Source organism: Cydia amplana, chromosome 11 (genome assembly GCF_948474715.1).
Source record: "Cydia amplana chromosome 11, ilCydAmpl1.1, whole genome shotgun sequence".
Taxonomy (NCBI): Eukaryota; Metazoa; Arthropoda; class Insecta; order Lepidoptera; family Tortricidae; genus Cydia; species Cydia amplana.
The window spans coordinates 6588069-6602099 of record NC_086079.1 but is presented as its reverse complement, the minus strand read 5'-3'; the positions used below and the strand labels follow the sequence as shown (position 1 = coordinate 6602099).

The following is a 14031-nucleotide window of genomic DNA, read 5'->3' as shown; positions in this document are numbered from 1 at the left end:
TTGATTCAGTTTCTTGGTTCCACTTACACACATAACATAAGTGTGAAATCTCGCAAAAATGCCCACAAGACTTTAAAAAGTGGATTGTCATCGAAGTATATTCTATTATACGTAGCTAAATTATCAAGACTGGATAATAGATTCGCTTTGATGATTTACACTTTTTAATGACTTTCTTTTACAATAATGACGGAGATAACATAGAAAAAAATTGATCTTGCATGTTCCTCGCGTATCTTGAAAATTGGCCATATCCAATTGTGAATCAAATGTGACGTTCCCGAGCAAAAGGTGCTTGATCTGTTTTCAGTGTTGTCTAATTTCGTCTTTTTGTCAAAGTATCCTATTGATATTTGAAAGAAGGTACCTTTTGCTTGGAATCGACACCAATGTTGTCAAAATTATTTGCTAGTGTTCTGAATAGGATAGTCTTTGTTACTGCCAGAAGAATTTAAATGTTAGTCAATGTCCATGTAATGGATGACATTGTAGTCTTAAGATTTTGCACGTTTTCGTTTCATTAGAGAATATTGGTATTATCAAAGATTGTATAATATGTGTAACGTCTGAGAAAAATTGTGCTATGGAGTATAGCTGAAATAGATGGCGCTGTAGTACGCCATAAATTTTAAAGTCTCTGGATTTTTACACGACTGCCCAAAAAACTAAGTGTATGTTCCAGTAATTTTTGCAAGTTTCCATTTGGAACCTTCTATTATTCCATTTAGGTTCAGAACAGGGATGTTGCGGATGCAGATTTTTTGACATCCGCGGATGCGGATTCGGATATTTAAAGGCTCACATCCGCGGATGCGGAAGTCAAGATTAGGTACTTAGAAAACGTCAAATATTACATTTTAAGTATTTTTTTATTCAAAAAAACGAAACGTTTAGTATTTGAGCAAGAATATAGGTGCGCTATATTGAATAAACAGTAACTTGGCCGACTTTTCTGGATCTAGACGATTTCGTTATAGGTAATGACGAAATTACCTAGCACTTACGCCGCCGCTAAGACGTTCCTGTACCGACTTGTTCGACGTCCGCATCCGCATAAGCTCCGCATCGATTTTATGCGGATGCGGATGCAGATGCGGATGTTGAAAATAATGCGGAAGTTCCGCGGTTGCGGATGTTCGCAACATCCCTGGTTCAGAATACGACTTTGTCATTTTAAAAGGACATCGGGACTTAGAACGACAAATAATCAAATTTTCACAACCAGCATTACCGTGTAATGTACGAAGTTGTGCAGCATAGCTACATCAGCTATCAAATCAAAATACGAATTTTTCTTAAACATAATTTTTTCAAGTAGGCATATTACAATGCGCTTATGAACGTCAAATAAAGCTACGCCGGCTCTAACCTTACACCTCTGTCCGAGAAGATTTAAATCCTTCCTTAATTTGAGGAGGGTATCCCAGTACGGGACCGGCAAGAAACTCGACTTAAACATTACACATCTGATACAATCAATGAATCTTAGATATTGGTATTATAGATTCCCAATAAAATGTTCATCACAAAGAAAAGAGACTTTATACAGTTTTACTTTATATATGCAGGACGATTGCGAGTTTTTTTTTATAATCATATTGATTGTTATGATTATATGCTATAATAGCTCTTGTTCTCTTTTTGCCATAGACAAAAAACGAATCTAGATGGCACTGTACTACGTTTTTTTGTAATTAATTTTTTCATACATTTGGTTTTTTACCTTAGGGGGTATTCATAAATTACATCATTTAAAATTGGGGGGGGGGACCTGATTGGAAGCATGACTTTAGGGGGAACAGGGGCAAAAATCGTCAAAAATAGATGACGTAATTTATGAACAGCCCCTTAAGGCCAGAACACACCGGCTGCGTGTGCGCTAAGATATTTGAGCCGCGCACGCACATGTCACGCAAGCGGTGTGACGTCTCTCATAAGGATCTATATATTACAACGCGCCCGTACAGTCGCCATCAGATATATCGGAGCGGCCAAGGTGTTCACAATATCTGAACAAGCACTAACGCCTTGACAATAGAGGCGTGCTCAGATATTTGTGAGCACCTTGGCCGCTCCGATATATCTGATGCTGACTGTACACGTCTACGCACGGATCTAAAATTGTTAGCCAAAAAACTCTGTCATTGCTGACCCGATGTTGCGTCCGTGGGTTTCAAAGAGTAAATATGGACTTTCAATATTTTCTGGCAACAAAATAAGACAATATAACAGGTATCTGCTAAGTTAGACATAGACAAGGCAATATTTACTTAATCAAATGATTGATTAAATGACGGCATCCTGAAATAATATCATACTATCAAATCGTCAGTTTTGAAGTCAATTCTATATTTGCCTCTAGGTATAAGTAATTGACTTTCCACAAATTAGATTGTCACAGAGATAGTGGTTCTCACTCCGGCTCGTACAAATATAATAAACAGGGTGCCATTTGAGTCGTGATCAGTAATATGTTTTTCTAACTCCATAAACAACGAGCAATTTAATGCCCCTACTCTTACTAAAATCAATGGCAATGTGGTATTTAAACAGCTTTGTAAGATATTTCAAATGAAAAATTAAGTAAATTTTATTTCTAACTGGGACAAATGACAAAATTGATGTAAATGACAGTTCCGATTCAAAGAGGCGATTCAATTTACTAATTTAAATATCTTAATAAGCTGTTGTAATATCCTAAATCCACTTATAAAAGTAAAATAAATTACAAAAATAACCAAAAAATTAAAAAAATCTTGTCTGATTTTAGTAAGAGTAGGGGCATTAAATTGCTCGTTGTTTATGGAGTTAGAAAAACATATTACTGATCACGACTCAAATGGCACCCTGTATAATATATGATCATATAGAGGGCGCTGTTATTCTCATCTAAGTATAGAATGACATATCATTCGATAATCAGAAAAGTACAAAAGTGTTTAGGGTCCCAATTCCTCTTGTGCAAGGGGGCCAGAGTCCGGCAGTGAGAAGTGTGACGCATATAGACTGATGATGGATCATACATTATGTTATGATGATGAATCGATGGTCTGTTTAGAGTTGTAGCCGTGCAGTCACTTCTAAAAATATCGAAACGAATAAAAAAAAATACACTACCTTAATATATGGGCGATAAGGTCCAGTATACATATTTTTGGCACTTTGTCCATGTCCGTATCTATATTTTTAGGCGTGCCTCGGGCGAGGCACATTTACATAGACCGAGCTGCTTCGCGCGGCAATTTCCTTGAGCCTAGCTCTGTGTGGATCTGCCTAATCGTTTAAAAACTCCATAAATTAAATACTTACGAAGCAGTTTAACGTCAATCATTTGTTTTAGTCAATAGAACTTATATTCGTAAGTAATGGGTTGACCATTGTAATCGATCATTGCCAATTTAGAGTTGTATCCGTATCATAAGATAGCTTTCCTCTAGTAAAAGATTTCTATCTGTACTGTGATGTTTCTAGAAGCACCTCATTCGTCATAAGACTAAAATAAACTTTATGTCTTCTACTTTAAGGCTATAATGTCTTGCATGTCTGCTTAGTGTGGTCTTGTGGTCGGTAAATGTAGTAGAAGGTAGTAATAATTGAGTAAACGATGGAATAATTAAAGGGCGTCTGTATGTCTTGTCAATAGCTATTTGTGAGAACAAAGACTTAAAACGGCCATAGACAACTGGGGTATAACTGCGAAGTCCGATTTTCGAAGTCTACCGCGCACCATACACGAGCTAAATTTATCAGAAATTCAGAACCGGAATATGGTCACGGAATAAATTCAGATATTGTCTAAGGCACCTGTTTTTTGTATGAAAAAAAACAATTTCAGCACCGGAATATCTGATTCCGGCGCTTAATTTCAGCTTGTGTGTAATGCGCCTATGTCCATCTTTCGCGGTAGAACTACGAAGTCGAAGAATTTGTTTTTTTTTTAACTGGACTGTTGAACTAGACAGCGTTGTACTAAGACTACTGAGGCTTAGAGTAGCAGCAGTAATGATAATGGTTTAAAATCTAGTCAAGTAACAAAATGTACGGCGTGCAGCGCCATCTTGTTTATTTTTCCAAGTGACACGATAATATTATTTGATTCCGTAAGTTCATAAAATAACCCCGTTGTCTGTGGCTTGACTAAAAGCATCAATGACTAGTTATAAATAAATAGTTAAAATTGTACTAGTTGCTCAGGCAGGATGGCTGGTAGGTGTCATAATATCGACTCATAGTCTGAATTTAAAAAATAAATGCAAGCGTTCAAACCAAAGTGCCTACATATACAAATACACCGTTGTAGGGTAGGTAGGAGATTTACTCAAACGCCAATGTCAACGATACGTTTATTGATTTATATATAGGTGCATACATTTATCGGGTACATACAAAACTGGTTACTTCCTAACTAAATTAAATCGAATAGCAGACGGCAAGGTCGAGCACGCCCACTATCGATGCAAAGAGCCAAGGGACAGTCGGGACCTATCGCCAAGGCACTAGCTAAACATAGGGAGGTCAGGGTCACCCATAGAAACTAGACAAAGGACAGAGGTGTACCTATCGCTAAGGCAGTCGTTAGCTAAGTGATCTGATGCGGCGCGGACTGCGCCTTTTATTCGGTCCGATCGGCGATCGTCGTGCACGCTCGGTGCTCCTCGGTGGCTGGCCGGTGTGACGCAGTACTGTGCGAGCGAGAAAGTATTCGAGCCCGCGCGCCGTGAGAATTTGTATTGTTACATTCTCCCCCTCTGGTACTCGATAACGTCCCGTGAGAATACCAGGATCAGTATTGTTACATTCTCCCCCTCTGGTGCTCGATGACGTCCCGTGAGAGTACCAGGATCAGTATTGTTACATTCTCCCCCTCTGGTGCTCGATGACGTCCCGTGAGAGTACCAGGATCAGTATTGCTGCATTCTCTCCCTCTGGTGCTCGGTGACGTCCCGTGAGAGTACCAGGACTTGTGTAGAACGATGTCTCCTTCAGTTTCGCCAAGTCGACTAGTTGGTACTATCGAACAGTACCGCTTGAGAGGGTGTTCGTCAGAACCCTCCCCCTGGAGTGAAGCTGCTCTGATAGCATGCATCAACTGGATTGGTGTTACTGTGGATTCTTCTGATGCTACTTTGACTTCAAATTGTGTTGTTACTACCTTCTTTGTGCATGATTCGTCGTTTACCTCCTTATTCATTTTGTACAGCCCCATTTTACACGTAGGGTACTTTAGAAAAATAATGTCGGGTAGGTGTAACTTCTTCATTAAAAGTGACAACTCACAATGTAATAAACCAAGGGACAGTCTATGAACCTATCGCCAAGGGACCTAGGTAAGTCTGGGAGAAGACTGCAAGTAGGCTATCGAACTCCAGACTCATTGTGACTCGCCAAAGGACAGAGGTGTACCTATCGCTAAGGCTGCCACTAGCTAAGTGATCTGATGCGGCGCGGACTGCGCCTTTTATTCGGTCCGATCGGCGATCGTCGTGCACGCTCGGTGCTCCTCGGTGGCTGGCCGGTGTGACGCAGTACTGTGCGAGCGAGAAAGTATTCGAGCCCGCGCGCCGTGAGAATTTGTATTGTTACATTCTCCCCCTCTGGTACTCGATAACGTCCCGTGAGAATACGAGGATCAGTATTGTTACATTCTCCCCCTCTGGTGCTCGATGACGTCCCGTGAGAGTACCAGGATCAGTATTGTTACATTCTCCCCCTCTGGTGCTCGATGACGTCCCGTGAGAGTACCAGGATCAGTATTGCTGCATTCTCTCCCTCTGGTGCTCGGTGACGTCCCGTGAGAGTACCAGGACTTGTGTAGAACGATGTCTCCTTCAGTTTCGCCAAGTCGACTAGTTGGTACTATCGAACAGTACCGCTTGAGAGGGTGTTCGTCAAAACCCTCCCCCTGGAGTGAAGATGCTCTGATAGCATGCATCAACTGGATTGGTGTTACTGTGGATTCTTCTGATGCTACTTTGACTTCAAATTGTGTTGTTACTACCTTCTTTGTGCATGATTCGTCGTTTACCTCCTTATTCATTTTGTACAGCCCCATTTTACACGTAGGGTACTTTAGAAAAATAATGTCGGGTAGGTGTAACTTCTTCATTAAAAGTGACAACTCACAATGTAATAAACCAAGGGACAGTCTATGAACCTATCGCCAAGGGACCTAGGTAAGTCTGGGAGAAGACTGCAAGTAGGCTATCGAACTCCAGACTCATTGTGACTCGCCAAAGGACAGAGGTGTACCTATCGCTAAGGCTGCCACTAGCTAAGTGATCTGATGCGGCGCGGACTGCGCCTTTTATTCGGTTCGATCGGCGATCGTCGTGCACGCTCGGTGCTCCTCGGTGGCTGGCCGGTGTGACGCAGTACTGTGCGAGCGAGAAAGTATTCGAGCCCGCGCGCCGTGAGAATTTGTATTGTTACACCGTTAATTAAATAAAACCATGCAATTAGATATGTTTACAAGGTGCTTTCGAACATTTTGTTTTCCAATTTTACCTACCAGCTCCTCACTGAACAAGCAACAGGGAGTGTTACTACAATGTGCTGCGCCATAGTGCAGCACTAGCACAAACCGTAAGCCATAAAATAACTTGTACATACTATATGCCGTTTTTTGACAAGTTTTCACAGATTTGTTACAAATGAATTGACATTGACGCTTCAAGGCGATTTGTGCTAGTAGCGCCCCCTACGCAGAGTTATGTGTAATATTCCCTTGTTCAAAATAACGAGATTTTTAGCATAAATTCAAGTTAAGACTGCAGGTTGGCCCGTTGCCTTAACTTACAGATAGCCGCGATCTGATTAAATAATTATCACAGAATAAATAATTGTAATTATTCGTAATACAATTAGACAATAGATTACATCTAGAAGTTTTATAAAATGTACCTACATAATAAACTGTGATTAAAATTGTGCGCCAACAATGTTTGTCTATATATTTTTCGTCTTTGGCTATGAGAAGCATTATGTGCCGAAAAAGTGACATCACCAAAACCATAGACAAAAAACTATAGTAGAAATACTCAGATGAAGTAGCAGCGAAGACAGGTGAACTAGATGGCGTTGCACGGCTTGTAACTAGATGTGAAGCTCTACCGTTTGAAAATCACAATTTAGTTACAAAATAACGTTCAACGCCATCTAGGTTTGCTTTCAATACTGCTCCACGATAGGTATTATATCCTTTCAACAGTGTAACTATACCAGTTATTTAGTCTATGCCAAAATAGAATAATTTCTGAAGCACACACAATTTTACTCGTAGTAATAATTGTACGATACAGAAACACAGACTATATTAAGTATACAACTGTAGTTTTAAAAAGTGTTTTAAGTATTTCAATTATGTGACCGCATATAATAATTATCTGTTTTTTTATTTACTTTGAAGGAATAATTTTGTTATTCTTATGTTGTCCGATATCATAACTACTCGTAGGTACTTATGAAATGAAATGATAATTTTATTTTCAATACTCTTTCGTTTCATTTCACCAAACAATGCCTAGTGTTGTCTTGTCGATGATAAAATTAAATATGGAATGTCAAAACATCAATCAGCACAAAGAAAAAAAATGGGAAGTCATTTGACAAAGTTCAAATTCTGAAATTTGTTGTTAAAATATGTCATACTCGAAGAATGCCCGTAAACTACCGGATATCAGTAAATCATCGTTACACACAGACACACGTGAGGCGGAAGGTAGTTTATATTTACTATGTTTTGTTGAATTAGAATATATACGTCACTTAATGTCATTTTTATTTATTGTGTTTCTTTGTAGGAGTGATTGCTTGCAACGCATCTGAAAGTTGCACCTATGCTGGTAAGAGTCAAACAGTTTATTGCACTAATAGGTCCATCGCTAGGTTCAGTCAGTGTTCACTTTGAATAGGTAGGTACAGGGCCGGATCTAGGGTAGAGCGAGTGGAGCGGACGCTCTAGGCGCCGGATGGCAAGGGGGGCGCCAAAATGGCAAATGAGAAAAAAAAAGTTTTAAAAGACGAGAGTGTGGCGAGGGGGAGTGGGGGTGGAAAATACGCTTGAAAACTTCAACGAAGGGCGCCAAAACCCGATTTCGCTCTACCCTGATCAAGGTACCCTGGGTAGGTACATTAGGTACCTAGTACCTAGGGTTGCCAGATGGTCGGGATTCGGCGGGATTCTCCCGATTTTTAGCATGTGTTCCCGATTCCCGACAAAGTGAAAATTGTCCCGAAAAACAGCATCACGTTATAAAACAATAATTTCAAGTTCCGAACTGTCGTCGAGCGACCTGCATCGAGCCGTCAGCGCGCGCGCGGGGCACGCGTGGCGAGATTGAGCAGAGCAGCTGACGTAGTGCCAATAATGTAAAATATCGTTGTTTTTAATACAGTTAATTTAATTTGAATGGGTTTTTTCCCGACTTAAGGCCCAAAATCCCGAAATTTTGATATTTTTTCCCGATAATAGCGCCTTTCGATCTGGCAACCCTACTAGTACCTGCCCATACCCAATGAAACCACATCCGTCCAGACTTACTATAACCCATTTTAGAATTACATTACATGCAGTTCGTTGTTAGGTACACTTTTGCAGCTCGCTGTCTGTACCAACATGTGCCTTGACAATCAAGCTTATTGGTGACGATATTGATGCTTCTATTGGAAGTAGAATTTCCCCTTAGCTATTTATACTTTTCAGTGACCGTGTCAAAGAAATCAAGCGGCACGGCCGAGGAATCTCCCCTCTGCTCCGGCCAGAAATCCTTCATCAGTATCCACTCAACCGACCAACTATGTCAAGTGGCCGACATCGATAACTCCGCCAACCTCGACGAGTGCAACGTCGAGATCATCAGTCTCAACGAAGTGTTCCCATCCACATCAGAAGAGAGCCTGTCCAATGACGATGAGCCTCAAAGAAAAGAAAGAAACCGAACTAAGAAACCTATCCCCAAACATGAAAAAACAGCCTACGTACCGACCAATAGCAAGTCCACAACTGGCCCTCGGCAGAAAGAACCGATGGAGGGTCAGACGTCGGTGTATTCGGACTTCGATATACCAAAGAACACGATGTATGTGATTGGGAGTGACCCGGGAGAAGCGAAGAAGTCGTATCAGGATCCACCGAAGAAAATTTCGAAGACGGTAAGCATTTCTGTAGCTAAATAAGTATTTATATAACCTGATGCGCGAGCCCTTATTTTGCGTTCAATTTGAACACCTTAGTTATTTGGGCGTTTTTTTTTTGTTGTCCCCTATTTGTCCCCTACACTTTTTTTTTTCAAATTTGGGATTTTTTATGTTATTTCTACTCAGAATCACGAGCTCTTTCTATCCTAATAGGAGAAAAAAAGTGTCCCAAAATATCCATACATTTTTCGATCTTTCCATTTCGCGACCGCCATACAAAGTCTACATACACTGTGGAAAGATAAGTCGGGAAACTACCTTAAATCCTTAAGCTGGCTCATTTTACTTAAAGGAGACATTTCTTTATTTTTAAAAAGAAACAAAACTGCATTCAAAGATTTTCTAAAACTCGCTTGCCTCGCCCGGGACTCGAACCAACTAAAATTTAAAAAAAAACCAAACACTCCCTATTTTATTATGCTAATGGATAGTATTATTATTCAGGATAAAATTTCTCTAACAAACCAAATGTGATTCTGAGTAGAAATAACATAAAAAATCCCAAATTTGAAAAAAAAGTGTAGGGGACAACAAAAAAAAAACGCCCAGTTATACTACGACGGTTCCTCTTAGAAGTTAAGGACGAAGTAAGGGACAAGTGCAGACCCCTCATTTCCAATACAGTAGGTACAAATTAACTTGGGAGGAGCTCTGTGAAGAAGACCTACCATCAGGAGCACAACACTACGTTTGTATTTACTGGTATTTACCTACAACAAGTCCTACAACCTAGTTACTAAGTATAGAGTGTTAGGTTGTGGTCTTCCGTAAGGTCTCTTTACCATTTCGTACCTTGTCTCGATGACAATCAAGATCCCTAGCGGCTTTGATATTGAGTGGTACCGTGACAAAGGTACAAAATGGCGTGCAAATTTAATTCGTTGACTGTAATACGTCCCCTAATGAGCTGCTCCAGATATGAGGGAGCTTTTCATTTTGTCGTGCCCTATTTTCTAGTGGTTAAGAGCCCATCAACGTGCACACTAGCGCCACTGCTCAATACAAAAACGGCCGTTTTAACTTTGGACGCATAGATCGACGAACCCAGCAGCATAAAAACTAGTTTGATGTATTCAAAACGTACTTTAATACAAGATACAGTACGAAGCGGCCCCCTTTTTTAAATATCTTTCGTTAAATTTAAATAATCACGATTATTTAGCAGTATTTGTAATTGTATTTATTTATTGCAATTCACATGTACATTACAGGTTTTCCAAGTACTTAAGAGTATAGGTAGGTACACAAATGACACATGAAACCCTGATGGGCGCAGCAATCAGGTAGATATGTAAACAATACTAGTCGTTTCGAGCATAATTTCATCAATTGCAGGGTGGTTGAATAGTAAATATTCTAGAATTATACAAATAAGTAGGTATGTACATTTTTCTTTCTCACCGAGACCGTGGTACACAACAAGTACGATTATGTAAAATGGATCAGCTATATTTACTCGCAAGTAGGTATTTAGAAGTTAGACCAGCGTACCTAATATTTATGCAGTGGCATGTAGTTTAAAGACATGTTGCCCAACTATGTATTTTAATAATTTCTCTAGATGAAGAAGCTCCTCCGAAACATTGACAAGCACAAGAGCGAACAAAATAGCAAAAGCGAGAAACAAGCGCTCAGCAAGTTGACGATGAGGAGCATCTTAAAGGACGGGCGCTGCGGGCCGGAGTGCACCGGAGACTCCGTCCAGCCCTCCGACGACTATTCACGTACGTTTCAAACATAGAACTGTTACAACTATACCTACACTGTACCATAGAGAAAAAAATACATAGAGTGCTCACTCCATACATCAGTTTTGGTACCAAAAAGATTATTAATTTTAGTGTCTACATCTAGCATCGAGTAGCGGAACTATCAGTACTGCTACTTGACAATAGATGTAGCACCGACCGGAAAGTCTTATGCTGTTGAGTCTATTGTCAAGTAGCAGTACTGATAGTTCCGCTACTCGATGCTAGATGTAGACACTGAAATTAAGTATTTTTGGTACCAAAAATGATGTATGGAGTGAGCACTCTTGTCTTACTAGGTATATTTCTCTATGACTGTACTGGCGGTTCCACACTAAACAAGCTGCCTGGCGAGAAAGTTGCCGCGTCATGCATACTTAGATAAGTTATATAGTAGAAAAAGGCGGCAAATTTGAAAAATGTAGGCGCGAAGGGATATTGTCCCATAGAAAATTCGAATTTCGCGCCTTTTTTTACTGCCAAGATTTGCTCGACCAGCAATATAGGTACCTACATATTGTCTCGTCATTTATCATTTTTTGTTCAACTACTGACAACCATAACAGTTTTGAATCATCATCATCATCCTGGCGTCAATCCCAGCTGTGCCGGGGCGCGGGGCGCGAGGACCCGGGGTCCGCCTTCCGACTCCTTCGTGTCCACTTTGCCCGATCTTCGGCGTCCCTGGTGGCGAGTCCGTTGGCATGTCCTCCTTAACGACATCAAGCCATCGCTTCCTGGGCCGGTCTTTCCTTCCCGTACCGGGAGGAGGCGGCATGGCCAGGCATTTGTTACCCACGTAACTTGCCGGTCTGCGCAACCATAACAGTTTTGAATGATTCACGGTTATTTTCACTAGACTTATATGGGGAGCTCGAAAACAATACTAAAGGTAGAGTCTGTGTGGAAAGAGAAGAGTCGTGGAATGTATGGGGCCAAATACATTTCACGACTCACCTCTTTCCGAACAGACTCTAGTCACGGTTCATGGTCTAATAAAACATGGTCTTCTCTTCCCAGAGTGTCACTTGCCTACGTCACAATAACATTGCCACTTTATTTCAACATAACATGTTACATGGGTACATTATATCTATGGTTAATAAGTTAAAATATTTCTTTATAATTTTATAATTTTCATTTATATGTATTTTATCTTAAATTTTACAATAACACGTCATTTTTAATTATTCGTTAGCAATATCTTCCGATTCACGAAAGAAATTTCAGACGTTCGGGTAATTCTGTTTACACTACTGGCAACACAGGATAGCGCTGTCACATTTGACAATCCGCCATGTTGTCCCTGACCGTCATCCTTGTCAAACGCGTGTTAATTGTTATTTCCTTCTCGCTCAGTGTCAGCAGTCGCAGTGTTTTCCAAACTTTTCACGTCGTAAGCTTGGTAATTAATGTTTTGTTACGAAAATGGTTGGCTGTTCTATTCGGAACTGTAAGAGTAGGAGTGAAAAGGGCAGTATAGATTTGTTTTATTTTACTATGTTTCTACATGAATAACTTAAAATTAATGCCGTTAAAATAATTTTCACCGTTGGTTAAAATTCTCCCACATTTTAAAGTTTGAGAACCTGTAAACAGCATGATGACGTAGGCAAGTGACAGTTAGGTCATTCGCGAATCTCGGAAGAGAGTACCAGGCGGAGTATATTATTATACCATGGTCACGGTTCATATCCCGGTCTATACATATAAGTCTACTGACAACCATGTTTTTTGGTTACAGCTGACGACCACAATATCCCACCGTTTATGGAATTCGAGCCAGCAACGAACTACGCCAGCTACGTCAAACAGAACCCAGACAAGAACGTCACCTTCAACACGCAGGTGGTCATCATCCACTTCACAGGCGACCTCTGTGTGGGGCAAAGCGTAGAAACGCTAAGCAAAGAGAAGGACCAACAAGCCCGTAATTCGGAACTTAGAAAAACCTTCCTCAACAAATACAATGAACATTGGCCCACTCAGAAATAACCTGGCTTTAGACAATAACATTACCCAATTAATCTTTGCGCCTTTGGACTGCATTGGGTGTAGCAATAAAAAATATATGCGCCATTCGCGCGAAAAGGGACTTTAGAAATGCTTTAGAATAGGGTATTTGACTACTAGTCAAATCAGAGGGGCTACCGCGAAAACCGTTTTTCGCAAATTGCGGGGATCTTTCTCTTTTACTCCAATGAAGACGTAATTAGAGTGACAGAGAAAAATGCCCGCAATTTGCGAACTTCGATTTTCGCGGTTATAGCCCAGTTTCTTTTTTCGAACTGTCAAAACGATTTTGCTCCTATGGAATTTAATATGAAACACTAGCATGTGACGTCACAATGAAATTACCTACTCTTTATAGTTTTATACGTGTTTTAAAATACAAATTGTGTCTAAAAATAACTGCTGTCTACGTTTCTCTATTAATCTTCTAGTGCTTTATTTCATGCATAGTGTAAAACAATTTATTTTAAATACAGTCAAATACCCTATACTAGGCGCTTACGTCATTATTAGTGACGCCCAAAATTCGTCATAAGCTCTATTGCACTAAGGTCCATTTTCCTGAATGATACATACTCAATTGTTTGTCTAGTCTATGGTCAACCAAAGTTATCATTGCGCAATCTCAGCTAACCATCGCACTTTCGCACTCTAACTTCGTTTGTCAGAATGCGATAGCTGGCATCGTACAAAGTTACAAACGCATTAACGCAGCCTAAAATTGTCACGAAAAGCAAAAATCCGTGGCAACTGTGGAAAGTGAAAAATACCTTCAATTGGATTGTAGATCTTGCAGTAGGCGCTTAGCTATTATTTACTACTTATATTAAGTTGTCCTAAATGTTTTTATTAATTTATTATATCTACAAGTTTTGTAATGTTACTGAATTATGGTGCTAACACATGTTCCCTTGTTTATTTAAAGTCCGTTCAGTTAGCTAAGCACGTCTGTATCATGTAGATTTAGTAAAGCAAATTGAAATAGAGATTTACAAAATCGTTTAATTTTTCATTTCGAGATTAACCCTTTCAACGCATAGGACGCTTAAAGTTGTCACTAGAATGACATTGCCAG

General features: G+C 40.0%; 1 protein-coding gene across 3 annotated transcripts; it reads left to right on the top strand.

The window, feature by feature from the left end:
• The first annotated feature begins 7496 nt into the window (after window positions 1–7496).
• LOC134652176 (uncharacterized) lies at window positions 7497–13038 on the top strand. Of its 3 annotated transcripts, none has more exons than XM_063507339.1 (5): window positions 7497–7705; window positions 7800–7841; window positions 8702–9150; window positions 10757–10919; window positions 12688–13038. In XM_063507339.1, the coding sequence occupies exons 1-5, from the start codon at window positions 7639–7641 to the stop codon at window positions 12936–12938; spliced, it is 972 nt and encodes a 323-aa protein (XP_063363409.1). In that variant the 5' UTR covers window positions 7497–7638; the 3' UTR covers window positions 12939–13038. The 3 variants fall into 3 exon arrangements, with proteins under 3 accessions (XP_063363409.1, XP_063363410.1, XP_063363408.1); XM_063507338.1 differs by having other exon boundaries at window positions 7499–7717; XM_063507340.1 differs by lacking the exon at window positions 7800–7841 and having other exon boundaries at window positions 7498–7717.
• The last annotated feature ends 993 nt before the right edge of the window (window positions 13039–14031 follow it).

What these genes read in the sequence shown, in the direction of transcription:
- LOC134652176 (XM_063507338.1), top strand. Translation starts at nt 7,639, where the DNA reads ATGTCATACTCGAAGAATGCCCGTAAACTACCGGATATCAGTAAATCA. An exon ending in AGACACACGTGAGGCGGAAG is followed by an intron (nt 7,718 to 7,799) that starts GTAGTTTATATT and finishes GTTTCTTTGTAG; the next exon opens with GAGTGATTGCTTGCAACGCA. An exon ending in CGAAGAAAATTTCGAAGACG is followed by an intron (nt 9,151 to 10,756) that starts GTAAGCATTTCT and finishes TAATTTCTCTAG; the next exon opens with ATGAAGAAGCTCCTCCGAAA.